Genomic DNA, 22,312 nt, shown 5'->3' with positions numbered 1-22,312 from the left:
AGCACAGATCAGGCATAATGGCACACACCTGTAGCCTCAGTACTCTGAAGGCAAAGACAAGAGAGTAAGTTCAAGGTTTTCCTCAGCTACATAGCAAGTTTGAGTTCATCTTAGGCTATGTGAGACCCCATCCTTGTAGTGAAAGAAAGTATAGCACAAACACTCTAATGAATGCAGGTGTTTTATGTATTTATGTTCCATTGTTTGCTTAGTCTTGAGGTTCTAGAGCTGTGGTTCTCAACCTTAATGCTGTGACCCTTTAATATTGTTCCTTGTGCTGTGCTGACCCCCGACCATAAAATTATTTCATTGCTACTTCATAACTGTAATTTTGCTATTGTTATAAATCATAATGTAAATATCTGCTATGTAGGATTTCTGATAGGCAACCGTCAAAGGGGTCGTAACCCCTATGTTGAGGGTTGCTCCTCTAGAGGATCCATTCACATGCAGCGTTCTTAGCAAGGGAAACAGGGCTAAACTTACACTGTGAAGAGAGAAACATTAACCATTTCTAGCAAACATCATCTCTGTCCTGGGCTTGTGGTTGCTGGTGTTATAGGTGTATTCCAGAAAGCCTAGTTTAATACATTTTCAAATTTTGTTTGTTGTATTGGTTTTTGTGTGGTACTGAAGTGATGTGCTCATATATGTTAGGTAAATACTCTGCTGGGGCTCGAACCCAGGACTCTGAATACTGAACTATTTCACTCTGTCCTAATAAAATACTTTTTAATAATAAAAAACTGAGCTTTGGACTTGCTTTTAAAAAATTATGTATCTTTCTAAAATTAGCAAAAATTATGTATGCGATTTCAAACATTGTTTCATGAACCCACGAGAGTCTGTTAAAGGGTCTCAAGAATTTGTTTAGATATAAAATGGGGATAAACACTCACTGATGCACAACAGATTAGACACCGCCTTGATCCAGCTGCTGAGTCTTGCCATTCTGCCCAGGGGAGATATAGGGACCAACCATTCCTGGCTCCTACCACCTGAGAGTGAGCGCAAAAGCATGGGACACCCTCTCCCTCAGCTCTTAAGTGGTCATATATACTGACAGGACCACACCCTAGGGCTTGCTGCCCCAAAAGTCATTGGCTAAATGGATCGAAATCCCACAACAAAACATCATATTTTAAAGTAGGTGTATGGTATGGCCTGGCTAAATAAAACTAATTAGCATACATTATGAGAAGATAGCCTAGTTGGTGAGGTATTAGCTATGCAGACTTGAGGTCCTGAGTTGCTCTTCAGAACCCTTAACAAAACAAAAACAAAGCAAGGCCTTGAGCTGGCTCAGTGGTTGAGAGTGCTGACTGCTCTTCCAGAGGATTGGGTTCAATTACAGCTGCCACATGGCGGCTCACAACTGTCTGTAACTTTACTTCTAGGGGACCTGACATCCTCACACAGACATACATACACAGACAAAGCACCAGTGCACATAAAAATAAAATAAAAAGTTAAAAACAACAACAACAGAAACCAGGCCTTGTGGCATCCATTTGGAATGCCAACATGGGGGAGGAGAATGCAGGTGGATTCCTAAAGCGCTTTGGCTAGCCAGGCTAGCCTGCTTTGTGAGCTTTAGGTTGATGAGAGACCCTGTCTCCAAAATATGGTGGAGGTACTCGAGGAAAACATCAGAGGAGGACCTCCAACCATGCACACATGCCTATGCCTGTGTGTAAACATGTCTATACGGGTGAACGTATATTTTTGTGGATGTGCATGCGCATGCGTGTGTGTGTGCTCACTCCCCCTCACCATTAATTAACTCTTTTGTGGTGAGAACATTTGAAGTCTCTCAGTGAGCTGGCAGTGAGCAGAGGCTGAGAAAAGAGGTCAGAAGTTGGAGGTCAGTTTTGGCTACATAATGAGTTCAAGGCTAACCTGGGTTACATGAGACCCTGACTCAAATAACATCACCTACCCCAAAAGAAAAAAAAAGGAGAAAGCAACAGAAATTTCTCAACTTCTTTGAGTATATAATATTTTATTATTTACTATTGTTACCAATTGTAAAGTAGATATCTTGAACTAATCTTCCAAACAATATTTTCTTTGTTGCTAAAAAGTTTGAGATGTGAGACCTTGCTTCAGATTTCCTCCCAACCCAAACTAAATTGGTTCAGCATGGTGTCACACACTGTAATCATGGCATTTGGAGCTCTGAGGCAGAAAGATTAGGATTTCAAGGTTAGTTTTGCCAGGGTCAGTTTGAGGCAGGCATAGGCTACATGATATCCTCTCAAATAGCCAAACATTTAAAAAATAAAAACATATGTAGTAGTGGTATGTGACACTATTCCTTGGGAGATATCAGCAAACATCTACTGAGCCTACATAGGGGGCCGACGACAGCAAACTAAGGGAACCAACACAACAAACAAAATTTGAAAATGTATTAAACTAGGCTTTCTGGAATACACCTATAACACCAGCAAGCCCAAGGCAGAAAGGTTATGAACTAATTCCCAGTATGACCCATAGAGTGAGAACTAGTTTTTAAAAAAATTGTAAACCTTGAGAAATGCTTTTATTATTATTTCCATTGTTCCATATCACTCCTACCTTATGAAAAATGTAGGGTGTGGAACCTGTCTAAATTATTGCAGGAAATACCATTGTAATTGAGTCAGAAATGTATTTGAGCTATGGCATACCGAGTGCAATTAGGATGCATTACCACACCTGGGTTAAGTAAACACAATTTTAAATTCTGCTAAAACATTATAACCAGGGGCTGAAGAGATGACTTATCAGTTAAGGGCTCTGGCTGCTCTTACAGAGGACCCAGCTTCAATTTCCAGCACCCATATGGCAGCACACAGCTGTCTTTAACCACAGTTCCAGAGGATTCGACACCCTCACACAGACATATATGCAGGTAAAACACCAATGCTCACAAAAAGTTTAAAATAATAAATATTTTTTAAAGGTAAAGGTTTGTTTAGCTGGGTGGTGGTGGCACACACCTTTAATCCCAGCACTTGGGAGGCAGAAGCAGGTGGATCTCTGTGAGTTCGAGGCCAGCCTGGTCTACAAGAACTAGTTCCAGGACAGTTAGGACTGCTGCACAGAGAAACCCTGTCTCAGATGAAAAAGAGAGAGAGAGAGAGAGAGAGAGAGAGAGAGAGAGAGAGAGAGAGAGAGAGAGAATATGAGAGAGAGAATATGAGAAAATGGAATAACTAGTTTACCCATCTTTAGAGCATCCTGTACCTTACCAAGCTTCCCTCCAGATAGAAGTGTACCTTGGAGGACACTGCAACACAGTAAATGGAAACTATTAGTTGACTCTTCCTCCTTCCCATCCCCTTCTCTTCCCCACCCTCTCTCCCCTCCCCCCTTCTTTTCCCTCCCTATCTCTTTCTTTCTTTGTGTGTTTATTTTTGAGCAGGTTCTTAGGTATCCTAAACTGGCTTCAAATCCGCTGTATATATACTGAAATAACAGTAAACTTCCTGATCCTCCTGTTTCCATCTCCTGAGTACTGAAATTGCAGATCTGTGCCCCATGCCCAGTTTTATGCAGTGCTCAAAGAGGACTTTGCATGCTGTACAAGCCCTTTGCCACCTGAGCTACATGTCTAGCACTAGAGAGTTGTTTGTTTGTTTTTAGTTAAGTCTATTTGTATTGTTTCTGTAACTTCATAAAAGATATTTATTTGAGTTGTTTTTGTCATTGACTAAAGTAGGCTGTCTAATAACCATTCTCATAAACTGTATATTGTATGCGATGTTTGAAATTTTTCTTTTAAAAGAAGCTAAATATTCTTGTGTGTATATGTGTATGGTGTATGCATGGAGACCAGAGGATGTGTGTCCTGCTTTACCATTTTGTTTTTACTCTTTTGAGTCAGGCCCTCTCACTGAAGCTGGAGTAGCCCCAGTGATCCTCCTGTCTCTGCCTCCCTCAGTGCTGAGTTTACAGGTGCACATAACCATGCCTGACTTTTTATGTGGGTGCTAGGGATGTGATCTTAGGTCTTTACGTTTACTTGGCAGCTGTTCTCATCCACTGAGCTGCATCTCTACCCACGGAAGCCAAATGCTCTTAGGTAAATGCCCAGCGCGCTGCCTTGCTTCATCATTGTCGTCATTGTTGTGTGCTTTGTGCTAGTGTTCTAGATATCAGCATAGAGATGACGGTGATGGATCGTTAGGATATGTGACCTCAGTTTCTGAGTTGAGGATAATCATCTGGCCAAACCCTTCATTGGAATATGTTATGCTGTAGTCAGAAGGTAATCCAAGATACTTGGGTTTCATAGTGACTTGGAAGAAGCACAACAGAAAGGCATTTCTTAGTTTGTTTAATGTCTAGATGCTAATAGTGTTTAGTACAGCTCAGAATTTATAGTCTTCAAATCCAGAATGGAACCCTTTGCTTTTTCATCAACTCCTGATGTTGACTGTGCCTATGATGCTGAAATCAGGTATTTGGATTTTCCATTTTGAACTCTGATAATTATAATAAAGCAGTTTCTTTGTTATAGAGGATTGACTTTTCTTTGTAAGTTTAGTATAGTGTTTTTTTATTATGTCAAAGTGAAATTTGATAAATGAACTTGTGAATTTGTATTAAGCAATCATTTGCCTTACTTTAAAAAATAGTGCAGCCTGGTGTGATGGCTTGCATCTGTAATCTGAGCATTCAAGAGTCTAAAGCAGGGAGAACTGCTAGGAATTTGAGGCTAGGCTTGGCTACATTGTGAATTCTAGGCCAGCCTAGGCACCAGAAATGAGCTGTTGTCTCAAAAGAAAAAAATGCAGTTCTTTGTCTTTAAAAATATTTAGAGACACTTCACATATTTGTCTAAATTATCTAATTATATAGGTCTCACTATATAACCCTAGTTGTTGTAGAGTTTGCTATGTAGACCTAGCCTTAAACTCATTGAGATTCACTGCCTCTGCCTCCAAGTGCTGGGATTAAAGGTGTGTACCACCGTGCCTAACCCTCAAGTTTTCTTTTAAGGTTGATTGACTTTGCTGGATTAAAGGTGTGCGCCATGACTGCTCGGCTTGTGTGTGTACGTGTTATACTCACATATGTGTATATGTACATATAGAGGTCAGGTCAACATCAGGTGTTTTTCTCAATCGCTCCTTCCTTCCTTCCTTCCTTCCTTCCTTCCTTCCTTCCTTCCTTCCTTCCTTCCTTCCTTCCTCCCTCCCTCCCTCCCTCCCTCCCTCCCTCCCTCCCTTCCTTCCTTCCTTCCTTCCTTCTTCCTTCTTCTCGTTCACCAGTGTAGCAAAACTAGCTGGCTTGCCTCTGCCTCCCCAGCTCTGGGACTCCAGGCATGTCCTGCCAGGCCTAGCTTTTGAGCTTTTTGCTTCGATACTGAGGGCTTTTTATTGACAGAGTAATCTCCCCAGCTCCAGAGTTTCACAACTTTAGAGTTTACACTTAGGTTTTAGGTATATTTATTTACTATACACAGCCAACCCTCCTGCCCTCGCTCTTGTTTTACATAGTTGCTCTTTATTAGACTGAGTAAGCTCCTGTCTATTCCTGTTGTTGAGTTCTTTTCATCAAGAAGGATTGTATTGAATTGTGTGTGTGTGTGTGTGTGTGTGTGTGTGTGTGTGTGTGTGCGTGCATACTCAAGTGTGCCACAGTGTGTATGTGGAGGTCAGAGAATAACTGTAGAGCCTCTTCTCTCCTTCCACCTGTGGGTGGGTCCAAGATTGAGTTCAGCTCAGCAGGCTTGTGTGACAAGCAGTTTTTGTCACTGAGCCATTTCACTGGCTCTTTTGGTCTTCTGTGAGACAGGGTCATGTAACCAAGGTTTATGAACAACTGCATCCTGCCCCCATTTCTTAGATGCTGGATTGTAACATCTACCAGCATGCCTGGTTATGCAGTGTTGGCAAGTGAACCCAGGGCTTTGTGTTCTTAGCAAGCGCTGTATCAGCTGAGCTATCTTCCCAGCCTAGAACATGTCTTGTTTATTTTTAATTTAAATGAAAGGACTTACTTTCCATCCCAGTGTTCTTTGTTTTTTGTTTGTTTGTTTGAGGCTTTTTGTTGTTTTTTTCTCTCTTTTTATTTATTTATTTTTTAAATTAGGGATTGAACAGAGCTGCTCACAGGCAGTTAGTTACTTTACCTCTCTCTCTTTCTTTTTGAGACAAGGTCTCACCTTGTAACTCTTGCTGGCCTGGAACTCACAGAACTCTGCCTGCTTTTGTCTCTTGAGTGCTGGCACTAAAGGTGTGTGCCACCATGCCTAGCCCTGATCCCATGTTTATGTTTTTGTTTAGAGACAAAGCTTTACTGAGTTGCCCAGACTGACCTTGAACCCACTGTGTGGCCCAAGCAGGACTTGAACTTCCCAAGTATTTGAGATTACAGGCTTACGCCAATAGATCTAGCTCTGATGTGCTTACTTCTTCCCTTGCCACAGAAACCCTATGTGTTAAATTTGTCAGGATATGTTGCAGATAGTTTTCTTTCAAACTTTAGCTTCATCTGAGATTTGTCATTAGCCTTTAGAATGTTCTGGATTTGCCCTTTATATAAAAAAATTATAAATATCTTTTCACATGAGCTGAGTATTTTGGGTAAATAATATATTTTTGAACACAGGTATTTCCTTAAAAATAGTTAATGAGCCGGGCGGTGGTGGCGCACGCCTTTAATCCCAGCACCCCGGAGGCAGAGGCAGGCGGATCTCTGTGAGTTCGAGACCAGCCTGGTCTACAAGAGCTAGTTCCAGGACAGGCTACAAAACCACAGAGAAACACTGTCTCGAAAAAACAAAAAAAAAAAATAGTTAATGAAATTGGGGTGGGGTTGGTGTTGAAGTGCTTTAATCCCTGTGTTCAGGGCATAAGCACCTCCTTGAAGCTTACATTGCTTTTTTTTCTAAGAGGGGAAAGTAATTGAACTGTTCATTAAAACTAAAACTAATTATTTATCTGGTCATTTCCTGTTCTGAGTAAATGGATTTGAATGATTTTGACCAACTAGGGCTGCTCCATTCTGTGAAACTCACATTGTGTACTGTTGGAGGGCCTCTTTAGGGGGTAAATTTGCTTTTTCTGTGTTTGCCAGTAACGATTCCTGTCTCTTACAAAACCTTGCTTTTGGGTCGTCTCCTTCCTTAACTAGCTAGTGTTAAATATCCCAGGCCATTAGTAATTTTTTCTGGTCTCTGCCCCTTCTTTTTAGTAGGTTTTCAAATTTTAAAGCTGAAGATATTATTCCCTGAGATAGAGCCTAGTGGCTTTGTGCCTGAATTTGTTGGGCCTCTCAGGGCCTGTGCTCTCAGCTTTAACAAATAAGCTGCAGTTCTCTAGAGACAGTGGGGCTTGTCTGTTGATCCTGTGTTCCTATCCAGAGGAAGTAGTCTTTGAGAATGTCTCAGGAAGGGTAAGTGTGCTTATTATACTGTCTCTTATTTTCCTGTGAAGAATTTTTATTGAGTACACTGAAGATTAATAAACAGTGTTCCCAGTCTGAGTTTGGAGAGGGAGGCAGATTGAACAAAATCTGACCAAAGCTAATATGTTTTTATATAATCTACTGTAAAAATACGACACTGTTTTGAAAGACAGCAGTAAGTACCTTGCTTTTCTTCCTATAGAACTCACTTTTGTTTTTGTTAGAATGTTTAAAGATTAGAAGTAAGAAGTAGTGGCCTAAAAGAATTTAGTGGAGTTTAAAAATTTAAAGGCATTTAAAAATAAAGTGTACTTTTAGAAAGTGGGGTGAAAGATTGAAAAGCAGCCTCTGATTCTGTTTCTTGACAGTGGAGGCAAAAATACCTTCAGGTGTGATTAGTCCCTCTTCTTTTTTGATTTGTAACATAAAATACTGTGTTAATTTTCATTTTTGTATTTTCTCAAATGTTTTGGAGTCTTGAGTTCTTGATTCTCCTTTTGTTACCTTTTGACAAGTTAGTTACCAGGTCCTGTGAGCTATTTGATTTCCAGCCTTTCCTGGGAGCTGTTCCTTTGCGCTCTTTTGTCTTGTGTGGAGTTTTGAAGTGCTCCTAGGGTCTTGCACCCATGATTTATTTAAATTCAATCAGTATTTATTATGGATAAGGTAAAATTAATTGGTTCACTTTATTGATATTCTCTCTCTTCCTCGCTCGAATTTTACTTCTGTTCCTAAACTTCATTACTGAATAAAAAGAAGAACCAGGGTATAAATAATTCTGTATTATATTTTGATGTTTTATGACATTACTTGAATTTGAGAGTTTTCTTTCAAATGTGAAAGTTATAAAAAAGGACTATTTCTTAAGGCTTTCATGTCTCTTGACTTCCAACACTGTTACAGATGGTAGAAGCATTACAATGGGGATTATCCCAGATGTTGGCATGTTTGCCAGATGTGTAAATAAAGTTATTTAGAAATTTAGATTTAGGATGAACTCTATTTCTAGATAGAGTTGAAATTTATTTATTTATTTATTGATTGATTGATTGGATTTTCGAGACAGGGTTTCTCCGTAGCTTTTTGGTTCCTGTCCTGGAACTAGCTCTTGTAGACCAGACTGGCCTCGAACTCACAGAGATCCACCTGCCTCTGCCTCCCGAGTGCTGGGATTAAAGGCGTGCGCCACCACCGCCCAGCCGAAATTTATTTAGGATACATAATTATTGTTTATTTTCTCCTATGGTAAGCATGATATTAGAGCTATGTATTTAGAGAAAGTTATAGTTAAGTATAGCACAGAAAAACACCATAAAGGGGTAAGATGGTCTTTTAGGTTTGTCTCTGTTGGCTAATGGGACAGTCCCTTTAAAGAACATAGGTTATGTAAACAAAATCAACTAGCTTTAATAGTTGTTGCTATTTTTGAAATAAGTGGATAAATTTTGTACTTTGGGATGATTTTTTGTTTTTTAAAAAAATAAGGTTTCATGTAGCCCAGACTGAACTGTATGTAACTCATTTTATACTTGAGGCTCTCTTTGAATGCACAGTCCTCTTGCTTTCCAAGAGGTGGGATTGTGGCTACCAGCATGACTTGCTTAGAATGCTTATAGTCAATTGTTTTTATCATTAATGTTCACCAGTTTGTTACCTTGACATCTGTGAAATACTTCATGTGCCACAAAATGATGCTGCAAAGAATCAGACTATGTATTTGTTAGAGCACTATAAAGATTATAATGGAGGTGAAGATTCCCTGTTACCTAGTGACATAAGGTCAATACATTATTTGTGTTTTTATGGCATGCTAGAGTAAACAAATCAATTGTGCTGCCAGCTACATAAAGATCACATAATTATGTACAGTATATGATACTTGATTACAAATAATCATATCAGTACTTTATGGATTTATTACACTATTTAACAAATTATCAATTTAGAGTGTATTTTTTCTATTTATAAAAATATTTGGGACTGGAGAAATAGAGGACAAATATTTGGTCTTCAGAATCCTTGTAAAAATCCAGGAGTGAGCCGGGCGGTGGTGGCGCACACCTTTAATCCCAGCACTCGGGAGGCAGAGGCAGGTGGATCTTTGTGAGTTCGAGGCCAGCCTGGTCTACAAGAGCTAGTTCCAGGACAGGAACCAAAAAAAAAAAAAAGCTACAGAGAAACCCTGTCTCGAAAAAAAAAAAATCCAGGAGCGGTAGTGCATGCTTGTAATCCCAGCCCTGGAAGCCAGAGACAAGTGGATCCAGGGCCAGCTGGCCCTACTCGAGAGAGTTCCTGAGTAGTGAGAGACCTTGTCTTGAAAAGAAAAGAAACAGAAAAAAATGATGGATGGTCCCTGATTAATTATACACAAGACTGCCTTTGGCCACCATATATCCATGGGTACATGCACAATTGAATACACACATAAAGGTACACATATAAACACACACTGTTGTGGGATACTTGTACATTGTGTGAAGATATATATTGTGTAATTGGGTTAATAAAGAGCTGAATGGTCAATAGCTAGCCAAGAAGTATAGGTGGGACTTCTGGGGAGAGAAAGGAAGAGGAGATGAATCTAGACGCCATAGTGATTTGTAACAAGTCAGACACACAGAATGGGAGCGAGGTAAAGGCCATGTGGTATAACTTAGATTAATAAAAAATATGGGTTACATCAGCTGGTGGCCCCCAAAGATCCAGCTACAACACACACAGAGAATAAGTTTGTTGTAAAAAAAAGTAAGGTTGTGTCAGTCCGTCAGCAACCTTGGTAGCTCATGTTTACTTCCCTCTTGATTGCTTTGAGGCCATCTACGTTTGTGTAAGTATACTAATGTTCACATAGTGTGCCCCATCATTATGGGATGAATGAGCCTGTGTAAACCCTTGGTTATTAAGACAGTTTGATATTAGTATAAGGACAGATGCAAAGATCACAGGATCAAATAGGAAATTGAGAGACCCTATGTGTAGCCATAATTTTGAGCAGCGAAACCAGGGATTTAAGTGAGATGCTAATTTGTTTGGTTTCAGGTGGTTCTTATTTGGTTTGGTTTGGTTTTTGACAGAGTCCCATGTATTTAAGGTTGGCTTCAAACTTCCTCGGTAATGTGGATAACCTTGAACTTCTGATCCTCCTGCTTCCACCCGTCCCCCACAAATGCTGGAATGTCAATCATGCAACCACTGCACCCTGTTTATGCACTCTGACAGCTGAGCCACATCCTCAGCCTTAAGTTATTACTTTTTGTGTTTTGTTTTGCTTTGTTCCCCCCCCCCCCCAAGACAGGGTTTCGTTGTAGTTTTAGAGCCTGTCCTGGAACTAGCTCTTGTAGACCAGGCTGGTCTCGAACTCACAGAGATCCGCCTGCCTCTGCCTCCTGAGTGCTGGGATTAAAGATGTACACCACCACCACCTGGCTAAGTTGTTACTTTGTAAACAAACTACACCTACACATAGAATAATAAAAATAATGGAAAATGTAATATAGATCCAACTACATGTTTTTCACCTTGAATAACGAAAAGTTTGTAGTTAAAATATATAAAAGACTAAATAAATTTGGCTTCATCAAAACAAAAACTTGCCTTTTGAAAGGTTCACTAAGAAAACAAAAAGAAAAGTCACACACTGATATTTTCATATTTTTATCTGATAATATACAGTGTGTTCTCACAAACCTATATCCAAAATATGTGAAAAAAAACCTCTTACTACATATAAAACAAACAATGCTTCTTAAAAATGGAAAAAACCACTTGAATAGGAAAAAAAAGCAAGAAATGTCAAATAAACACTTGAAAGTTGCTTATTCATTCATCAGGGACCTGCTGGTTGAAACCACAATGAAATGCCATTGCATGGACATTAGAATGGCTAAAGTTAAAAATACTTACAGGAATATGTGTGTATCGGGTGTGGCTAAGTGACAGAATGCTGACTAGCATGTGCGAGGCTCTGCTTTCCAGCCCTAACACCACAGTGGACTGACAGAGAACAGCTGCTGTCTCATGCACTACTAATGAGAGTGCAGGTTAACAGTCTGGAGTATCTTTTCAAGTTAAATATACCGTATCACCCTAGGCATTCCACTTTTAGATATTTGCCCCCCCCAAAAGAAAATATAGCCAGGCAGCCATAGTGTATACCTTTAACCCCAGTACTCTGGAGGTAGAGACAAGTGGATTTCTGTGAGTTCAAAGTCAGCCTGGTCTGCAGAGTGAGTTCCAGGACAGTCAGGGCTACACAGTATATATACGTGTTCATTGGAGATTTATATATGATGCTTTATCACAGCATTTATTTAGAATAGTCCAGTCTGGAAACAGCCGAAATTGACAGGTTGGATAAACAAATTGTGGTCTATCTATACAATGGAATACTTATGAATAAAAGATGTAATTATGATCTATGCATCAACATGGGTGAATGTTAGGAGTACTATGCTAAGTAAAAGAAGCCAGGCGTGCAGCTTCATATGTGATTCTGTTTACTTGAGTACTGTGGTGCTAAACAGCAGAGATCAGATGCTAGTGTTTGTAGTGCAGGTGTGAGGACCTGAGTTTGGGTCCTAGCATCCATGTAAAAGACAGGGAGAGAGACAAGCTGTTGTGCTTCAGGCTCAGTGAGAGACCATGCCTCACAAAAGTTAGATGGAGTGCTGTATTTTTTTTTTTTTTACTCTTTGCAGGCCTTTGCCCAGCTCCCAAATAAATACATGGAGACTTATTCTTACTTAGCTTGTCTTGTTTCTCATCAGCTTTTCTAACTTAAATTGTCCTGTTTTTCTTTAACTGGTTTGCCTCTGAACTTTTAACCTTTCTTTATTCTATATTATTTTTCTTTCCTTCTAACTCTGTGGCTAGCTGGGTGGCTGGCCCCTGGCATCCTCCTCTCCTTCTCCTTTTCCTTTTCTCGATTTTCCTCCTTCTCTTTTCACTAGATTTCCCCTCCTATTTATTTCTCTCTGCCTGGCAGACCCACCTATTTTTCTCTCTCTGCTTAGCTATTGGCCATTCAGCTTTTTATTAGACCAGTCAGGTATTTTAGTAGGCAAAGTAACACAGCTTCGCAGGGTTAAACAAATGCAGCATAAAAGAATGCAACATGTCTTTGCATCATTAAACAGATGTTCCACAACATAAACAAATGTAATACATCTTAAACTAATATTCCCCCAACAGATAGCAGTTAAGGAGGATATCTAATGTCGATTTCCATGCATGCCCCCCATACACACACAGATGTGTACATATACCACACACACACACACACACACACACACACACACACACACATAAAATCATAACATAAAATCAAACCCAAATCCCCAGGTGAATGGCCCCTGAGGAATGACACCATGACAGACCACCCTCCCTCCACTTACTTCATACGTGGGGAGAAAAAAAAAATCAGTGATCTATGTGGTAATGTAGGGTCAGGTGCTGGGAAGGGCATTATGAAAGGACAGGATTTTGTTGGATTGGAGGAACTAGTGGTAATTGTATGATTGTATACAGCTATCAAAACTTAACAACTTTGTAGGTAATACAGTTGGGTTTTATTTATTTATTTTTTTCTGAAATGGAATTGCCAAGGCTGTCCTTGATGTTTGACCCAAGCCTTAGCTTCTTTCCCAGCTGATTTTTTAAATGGGTAGTCTTCCCACCCCCCCAAATCGATTAAAGATGAAACAAAACACACAAAAAACTCCACCTCACTCCTTTGTCTTTCCAACACCTCTTCCTTTATCCTAGTGGCACTGGGTGCTGCTGTGTGTCATGCAGTGTACCCCTTTGTCCAGTCAGCCCCACCCACAAAATGTTCATTGCAATGAGTCTTTGGTGTGGTTCAAGTCTTCTGGCCTCTGGCACACCATCAACACTGGACCTTTACCGAAACTTCTCTTGGACATCTGTGTTGCCCTGAGTCATGGAGATCCTGTTGTTACTGCTCTGCAGGAGCAGTCCCTTCACTCACCCCAGCAGGCCATTGATGTGGTCGATGGTAGGATGAGCAATTGAAGGCATAGGTGTGGATCTGGGTGGTAGCTAAGCTAGTCCACTGGGCCACAGGGACTGCCCCCTCATGTGAGGTATGGAGCCTGCTCTCCTAGGCCCATGCCTTAGGGGCTAGCTCTCCCATACCTGTGCTGTTGGGTGGGACCATCTCTCCTCAGTGTCTGGGACAGTCAGGGGCAGTAAAAATGCCAATTTCTTTTTTTTTTTCGAGACAGGGTTTCTCTGTAGCTTTTGGTTCCTGTCCTGGAACTAGCTCTTGTAGACCAGGCTGGCCTCGAACTCATAGAGATCCGCCTGCCTCTGCCTCCCGGAGTGCTGGGATTAAAGGCGTGCGCCACCACTGCCCGGCTTTTACTTGCATATTTTGTGTGTATGTCAAAATAGGTAGTTGCCAAAATAAAACACTTACGGTTATATGCTGGTGAAATTTCTTTCATGAACCGGAGAAGTAACCTGAGCTCTAAAAGCATTAGTGTTTGTGGCACATCCAGGATGTTGCCATGTTCATACTTCCCCCAGCTATCCATGTACTCTACCTCCATCCCAGGAGAATCTTCTTTAAAAAAAGATTTATTTGTGTGTGTGTGTGTGTGTGTGTCTGCCATATGTGTCTAGGTGCCCACGGAGAACAGAAGACGGCATGACAGATTCCCTGGAACTGCAGTTACAGTGGTTATAGGCCATCTGATAAGGATGTTGGAAACTGAACTCAGGTCTTCTGGTGCTGCAAGAGTAGCATGTGTTACCATTTATAAAGAGGTGGTGGGGGACTATCCCACGAGGGGTGGTAGCGGGTCACCTGAGGCCTCGATGGATCCCTTGGCACGTGGCCTGAGGCCTCAGCCAGCGACAGACAGATATGCTATACAGAGAGAGTTTGGGTATAGAGTTTATTTAGTGGGTTACCAAAAACATGCCTCTGTGCAAAACACACATGTAACACAGTCAGTAAGAGGAATTTAGAGACAAAAACGTAAGTAAACTATTAGAGTAGGCAAGGAATACCTCAGTAACCATGGCAAGTTGGTTACTTAACCTGCCCTTAGCCAAGATGGTGGTGAGGTCATCTGACCTACCCTTAGTCAGAATTCCAGCGGTCACATGTTGTATGGAGGAATCACGTTTTCAGAGCTGTGGTGGGAATTTTAAACAGATACAAATAACAAGAGAGACATAGAGGCTGTGTAGAACATACTTTTAAAACAGAATCACATCCGTGGGGCCACACCCATTACATATTCTTTCATACATGAAGTAAACAGGAAAATTACTTAGCAGCGCCAGCTGCCACATGCCAGCTGTTGTGGGGAGTGAGGACTTGGAGTGAAACAGCTGCTCATATCTGGGCCAGTTTTGCTGGTTACTGTAGAACCAGTAGCTGTAGCGGGAGCAGAGACAGAATAGAAGGAATAGGAGCAAGAAAAAAGAGCCTTTACTGGCAGGTGGGGTTGGGGCTACCCAGTGAAAGGAAAAGTGGATGGGCCAGAGCGCGAGGGACACCGACAGTGCAGAGCATGGCTGCATAGAAATGTTTTAATTTGCCTGTTTGCTGGTAGAAATTGGAAGCTACCACTTTAGGTTATTATTTAAGGGGTAGTAGGTCATTTGTTAGTGCAAAGGTGGATAAGGTTAGGAATCTGTAAGTAAGACAGAAGTTTTAGGGGCTGTAGAAGACATACCAGGGGGAGGTTGCGCAGATAGTTTTAGGTGTATTCCCCAAGGCAAGAGTGTGAGAAAGACAAGGACCCAAGGGCTCTTAACCAATCCCAGATTTGTCAGTACTGGAATTGGAGACCAGATAGGACCACTCCGAGTGGTCTGAGAGAGGACAGAAGTCCGTATGGCGAGGAGCCAAATCTCAGTCCTAAGTCGTGGGGAATAACCAGAGATGAATGTCAGCAAAAGCTGATTTGGAGAAGGGGACCTTACCAATACCAGCGATGGAGTTGGCACAGGATGTTGGAAAGCCTTCCAAGTCCACGGTTCCCACGTGTCCTTAGCCAGCCCGCCTGTGGGCACGAGGGAATGTGGAGAGGGAGAGAGTAAGAGACAGCTTGGCCGAGTCACGGAGCCAATGTTATTATTTATAAAGAGGTGATGGCGGGTCCCCTGGTAGGTGACAGACAGGCCACGCAGAGAGAGTTTTGGTATAGAGTTTCTTTAGTGGGTTATGGAGGGGGAAGGGGAGAAGGGCGGGAGAAGAGAGAGGCAGAAGCTGCCTCTCCAGAAAAAGGGCAGAGAGAGACAGAGACAGAGAGAGAAAGGTGGGACAGTGGAAGGGGGAGGTTGGGAGTGGGCGGGGTCCATCTCCTAAAGGGACAGGGTACCCAGGTGACTGGCCAGGCCAGCAGATTACAACAGCATGTATTCTTAACTGTTGAGGCATCTGTGAGACTCCCAAATGTTTTTCAAAGAAAGCAGTAGGTATGCAGGAACTTGAATTATAACCGAAGTGGATGGTTATAGTTAATAGCATAAACAAAGCCTCAGGGCATGTTTAGGAAATAGCAAACAGTTTGCTAAATAAAACAATAACTAATAAAGTAATGATAGGAAAGGGTGCATGGTGTGAATGATACAAGATCAAACTGATTTTAACAAAATAATAGAAGGTTTCAACTCCTTAAAAAGCTAAAAGCTGGTAATTTATTAGTTGGGTAGCTTTGAGCATTGACTAAAGATAATTTGGAAAGAGTAGTATGTTAGAGCTGGGCTTTAGAACTGCGCTTCTCAGGCTGTCCTGGGAGGACTAACTTTTAACATTGTTTCCCATTCTATTTCCAGTTGGTAATATTTATAAACTATAGCAAAAACAAATTACATACAGACAGAAAACATTTTGTTCTTTTTTTTTTTTTGAAATAGGTTCTCACTTGTAGATCAGGCTATCCTCAGTTGTTCAAAAGTTCTGGTTTTATAGGCACTTTTTACTACTATATTCAGCAAAAAATATTTTTCTATAAAATTATTACAAAAGTCTCTAAGTAACTGAAACTTCTGTATAATGTCGTGGATGAGTGAAATATTTATAGATGAGCATTGGTTTCAAGCAGCCCTGCCGGTTTCAGAGTCGTTAGCTTCAGTGTGAGGACAAAACAGTGAGCAATGGCTTCTGGAGAGTTAGGGCCTTGGTGAATTGTTGGTGCAGAGTGGAGCGAAAGGCACTTGGAAAGGTAAACAGCGGGTGGAGGCAGCAGGCTGTGGCTGTAGGCTTGAGTGCAGGAATGCTGTGGCAGAAGCAGGAACTGATTTGGGGGAAAAAGCTGCTAAATTGTTTTCATAAAAAAAAAATCTACCTTTATAGCATTTTTCTTTTTTTCTGTTTTTGTCTCATTCTGTTGCTCAGGCTGGCTTCAAATTGTGGCAGTTCTCTTGTCTCTGCCTCCTAAGTGCTGGAGTCGCAATTTAACGCTAATTTATTATAGTTTATAATTTTAATTTGCCTACTCAGATGCACTTGGAATCTTGTCGTGCCGAGCAGTCTGAGTCCTTGCTGACAAGTGCCCACAGCGAGAACAGATGTCCAGGAACGTTTCATAGCCAAGTCCTTGCTCATCTGTTGCTGCCGTAGCTGTTGTTGGGCACGTGGCCAGGAAACTGTGACTCCTAAGCAAAGGGAGGAGTTACAGATAAAGTTCGCCATTGCCAGAGAGAGTATCCAAATGGATTTGTGTGGAGCAACAGTGATATCCAATGACAAGTTAAATTAGACGCAGAGGTGTTTTCTCCCACACTGTCTCAGAAGATACATGTCTTTTTGAAGTTAGGTTAAAGTCACACACACTAAAGAATCCTAATTTTAAGAAGAATTTTGTTATGTGACTTCAGGAACTACTTTACCCAGATAGTTTCAGTTTGCACAACGGCAACCATTGACAGATGAGGTAATTCAGCTTTCAATTAGAGTCAATCCAAAGCCAGTAGAGTTTGCTGTTTACAGAATTTCGAATATAGTAAGTTGCATGTTTATGTTAAGTCGGAGACTTTTAGATTCCTATTCTTAAAGCACATTAGTGTAATTATTTTATTTCTTGCAGTTAATATCTGTATATGAATGGCATTTCTTCAAGTTTTGTTTGTTTGTTTTTTTGACTTCACTGCTGTGGGATGTGATAGTAAATACTGCTAAGCGTGTTTTGTTGAAGTCTGTTAGTTTCACAGTGTTTCTGTGTACCTCCCAGAGTTTGTTTCTCCTGGTAATGCTCAGCTCTTCAACTCACAAGTGGCTTATCTATGGGAATTTCTGGCTGGTAGTTACGATTGGATGCTTAGTATAGCTGTAAGTTTTTGTGTGGTAATTAAACATTTTAAAACCTGCTTTTAATTTTTACAGATGTGTTCATGCTCTTGAATGTAGGTAGAATTATTCTTGCAGTTAATAATTTAGTAAAAAGAACACAGTAAACTGGCATTGGAGGATCTGTAGAAAGGTCTTGGAACTCAGAAAATTTTGATTAATCTTTTGTTTTGAAATATGTATGTCAGTGAGCGAATCTTTTCATTGATACCTTATAGTTGGCATAACATCTTACACTTTGTTAAGTTTATAAGCTCAGTGGAGAGTGTCATTGGTTTCAGGCTGAGAGATAAGCATCTGTTGACTGTGCGGAGACATGGTAGGAAGCTTTAAGGTTTCTCCTGTGCCAGAGTCAAGGCTTCCCTTTCAGCAGTTGGGTGTTTAGCATCTTGGTAAACCTTAGCGTGTATGTGCAGTCCCTCTATTTGGCTTAGTTCTGTGGCATAGCTGTTCCTTTGGTTCTGCAGCAAATTAGATTTCATTTTATATAGCTCCTCCCTTTAGGGAAAGAAAGGGAAGGAGGCTTTCACACAAGGGTCATAGCGGAAATGAGGAGGGAATAGGAGTGGTTCTCTAAGTTCCGGAGCTGGTTCTGTGAAGTAGAGTACTTGTTTCGAGTGAAAAGAGAAAGGATATTTGATGAAAGTTTTTCATAAATGATTGCTTCCTAATTAAAATGTCTTATTAATATATTGTGTGCACGTTTGTGCAGATGTGTGTATGTGTGGGGATGCATGCCACTGCAGGCAGTGGGGGAGGTCAAAGGACAACTGAGAGCCTTCTTTGATGATGTTCCTAAGATTGAGCTCAGATTTTTAGGCTTTACAGCAGGTGCTTTTGCCCATCTGCCAGATCAGATTTCCTAATTTTAAGAACATATAAACTTTTGTAGCTCTGTTGACCCTCAAAAGACATTTACCAGGAAGTAGAAAAAGACAAGGTTTCCTGAGTAAATTGGGAGCATGGGGACCTTGGGAGAGGGTTGAAGGGGAGGGGAGAGGCAGGAAGGGAGCAGAGAAAAATGTAGAGATCAATAAAAATTAAAAAGACATTTACCATGGTATATGTCATGTGAGATCTGTGTTGTAGCCTACATCCAATGAATGTGTTGATTGAGTAGGTAATGTGTTTGGTTAAGTCAAAGAGGAATGAGAAATATGACTTTATGGATATTCAGCAATGATTATTTTGGCAAAAGCAGATTTTCATATTCCTGAATATGTCACTCCCAGAGGTTAACAAGGATGTGCTGTTCTTGCTGTCTTTTGAAAATGTGTGTGGCTGGGCGGTGGTGGCGCACGCCTTTAATCCCAGCACTCGGGAGGCAGAGGCAGGAGGATCTCTGTGAGTTCGAGACCAGCCTGGTCTACAGAGCTAGTTCCAGGACAGGCTCCAAAACCACAGAGAAACCCTGTCTCGAAAAACCAAAAAAAAAAAAAAAAAAAAAAAAAAAAAAAAAAAAAAAAAAAAAAGAAAATGCGTGTGCTTTTTAGATTTCCATGGCGGTGCCTATTGCAGTCTGACTCTAAAACCAGCTAATGTCTTTCTTCTATCAAAATTGAAACCACTTTTTAAAATTATGTGGTTCTGTATCTCTTTCTTAGAATATGTAATGTGAAAGAAAAGTCTTGCTCAGTTCCCTCCTGCGTATATCCCCTTAGGATATTTTAGGCATGCCAGCTGTTAAGGCTCTGGGCAAAGATTTATTCAGTTGGCCCCTTTGCTGGACTTGAGCCTGTGTGAAGAGCCCCAGCATTAGTAGTAGCTCTTATTTTTTAGAGTTACAACCATTATTTTGTGTCTTTCACCTCTGTTGTTTTCAAAGGATTTATGTAGCTGGGGATCATCAGTAATGAAGGAGATTTTGTTATCAGTGAAAAAGCAAGGTAGAATTTGGGAGGATCACTGTGGTGTTTGGAGTTAAGTTCTTGTTTTTGTTGTTGTTTTAAGGTCTGTAGCTTGGTGATAGAGTGCTTGGTGTGCAAGCCCTGCGTTTGCTTTCCTAGCACTTCAAAATAATAAAAACACAAAACTAACAAAAAGGTTTGGGTAGGTATCATTTCTCCTCTAGTTCTTTTTTCTTTCCACTGTCAATATTCTTTTTCTTCGCTTACCATACATAAGTCAAGATGAAATAAATACTGATGTTCAAAAAACTAGGTTTTTTTTTCTTTTTTCACTGTATAGTTGGGGATGACCTTGAACTTTTGTTCAGCCTGCTTCCACCTGGGACTACAGGTGTGTGCTACCGCACCTGGTTGTAGGTAGTGCTGGGGATTGAACCCAGGGCGAGCATGCATGCTACGTTCCGCAGACCTAGGGGAGTTTTTTGTTTTGTTTCAATTTTAGACAGGGTTACACCATATATCCTAGACCGACTTGAACATGAGATTGGCCTGCCACAGCTTTTAAATGCTCCTTCACACCTGCCTTACTTCTTTATTATTCATTTATTTGGGTTTGTTTTCTTTTGAGACGGTCTACATGTAGCTCAAGCTGGCCTGGAATATGTGATTTTCCTGCCTTAGACTCTCTCTCGTCTGCTAGGGTTACAGGAATGCATCATCATATCCAGCTATTCATTTATTTATATTTTATTTTACTCTTTGGTTTTTTTGAGACAGGATTTCTCTGTAGCTTTAGAGCCTTTCCTCAAACTCACAGAGATTCGCTTGCCTCTGCCTCCTGAATGCTGGGTTTAAAGGTGTGCACCACCACCACCTAGCCAGCTGTTTATTTTTTGTTTTGTCCCGTCTGGCTTTGAATCCTGGGCTCCAATGTTCCTTCTTCCTTAGCATTTTGATTACTTCAGCACTGGGCTTACCTTACTGCTGGGCCAAACTGCTAGAAGTCTCCTCCTACCCCCTTTTATCTAAATGGAACAGATAAATAGCAGAAAAGAAAACCCAGTTAAAAAAATAGGCAAAGGACCTAAATAGACTTTTCGCTCAGAAAGACATATAAATTGCCAACTGATATGTGAAAAGGTATTCAAAATTATAGACCATCTAATCACCAGGGAGGTCCAAATTAGCATCATAATTAGATATACAAGGGTGTTGCTTAAATTGTTATAGCCAAAGTGGAAAATAACACCAAGTTCCCAAAGAAATTAAAGTAATGTAAGTAAGTACCTTATGAACCAGCAGTGCCTTAAAAGGGAGCTTCTACTATTTGCAATGACAGAGATAAACTTAAATGACATTAAAGTACAGGAAGAAATACAACACAATATCACTTACACGTGAAATTTAAGAAGAAGTTATATAGATAGATATAGAGGATAAACTAGTGGCCGGGAGTGGGATACAGTTACCTTGGAGTCATTTGTCAAAGATCTCTAAGTACGTGATAAGCACCGCAGTGGTCTGGTGTACTTGAAACCGCAAAGGAGAGAGGAGGGAAGCGCTGGACCCCCATAGTCACTGTGTGTATGTAGCATTAAGTCATCATGTTAACACCTTAAATAATACAGTAATATAAAGTCAGCTGGGAAAATAAGGAGACAGTATAGAATAATAATTTCATTAAACTTCAATGTTAATCAAGATACAACTTTCTTTTTTTTTTTCATAGGGTGTTTGTGAACCGAAGTTTAGCCATGGAAAAAATAAAGTGTTTTGGTTTTGATATGGATTATACCCTTGCTGGTGAGTAATGATTTTTTATTTCTTAAGAATTGCTGGTTTTGATTCAATATAGTGGGTCCACAGGCAGTTCAGTAATCACTTGTCCATGTAATTAATCATTTATTTGGCTGCAAGAAGCTTTTGTTGGATTGTCCTTCCATTGAGATATATGAACACTGAAGATACTCAGTATTCTTGAGACTTGTTTTCTGAACTTGTATGGATAGTTAGAAAAAGTCCTAATGTTTCTTTAAAACTCTTATAAAAATCTTTTTAGTAAACTTATAGATTAATGAATACATTAATGTGTGTATTTGGGCATTTTTGGCTCTTATTCTTTCAAGCTGTTCTTCAAAAGTAGAAGAATTTTTTGAGACAAGTATCACACTATACTCCAAGAAGACCTGGAATTCATACGGGCTGGTTTGGACCTGACATGGATCTTTTGCATCTGCTTCCAAGTGCTGGGTTTATAGGCATGTGGCAGTGCCCAGCTTAAAGATGAATTTCTGGATTTCTCACTCTGCTATAAAGTTAATTATTGAAGTTTTTAGTATTTTATTTTTATGGATCAGGGTGGGGGTTGTAAATGCTTGGATTGCAAGCATGAGCCACCACACCCAGCCACAGAGTGTTTTGTTTGTTACCCCATTTCCATGTTTGTTTGATTGTGGTGTTAGGAACCAACGCTTCAACCCTCCAGCATCATAACGATTTACTCTTTTTTTTAAAAAGAAGATTGATTTTATTTTTAGTTATGTGTGCACATGTGTGTGGAGAGGTGTGCACATGAAAGCAGGTGACCACCACAGCCGGAAGAGGGGGTCAGACCCCTAGACTTGGAGTTACTGTGCTTGTGAACCTCCTGCCTCGGGAGAAGTCAGGTCCTTTGAAAGAACAGCGCACACTCACCTGTTTAGCCATCTATCTCTCTAGCCCATTAACAGTTTATTCTTAG

At 40.6% G+C, this 22,312-nt stretch overlaps 1 protein-coding gene across 5 annotated transcripts in view; it reads left to right on the top strand.

The window, feature by feature from the left end:
* Nt5c2 (5'-nucleotidase, cytosolic II) overlaps positions 1–22,312 on the top strand; it is a 133,398-nt gene that overhangs the window by 77,851 nt on the left and 33,235 nt on the right. For 4 of the 5 annotated variants that reach the window (XM_075974311.1, XM_075974315.1, XM_075974312.1 and 1 more), the window contains exon 3: positions 21,302–21,375. In XM_075974311.1, coding sequence (XP_075830426.1) covers positions 21,302–21,375 — 74 coding nt within the window. Of the gene's footprint in view, positions 1–17,242; positions 17,313–21,301; positions 21,376–22,312 lie in introns of those variants that run through there. The other variant, XM_075974313.1, reaches the window with a different exon arrangement.

The sequence above is a fragment of the Microtus pennsylvanicus genome, chromosome 5 (assembly GCF_037038515.1).
Source record: "Microtus pennsylvanicus isolate mMicPen1 chromosome 5, mMicPen1.hap1, whole genome shotgun sequence".
Taxonomy (NCBI): Eukaryota; Metazoa; Chordata; class Mammalia; order Rodentia; family Cricetidae; genus Microtus; species Microtus pennsylvanicus.
This window is presented reverse-complemented; position numbering and strand designations above follow the sequence as displayed.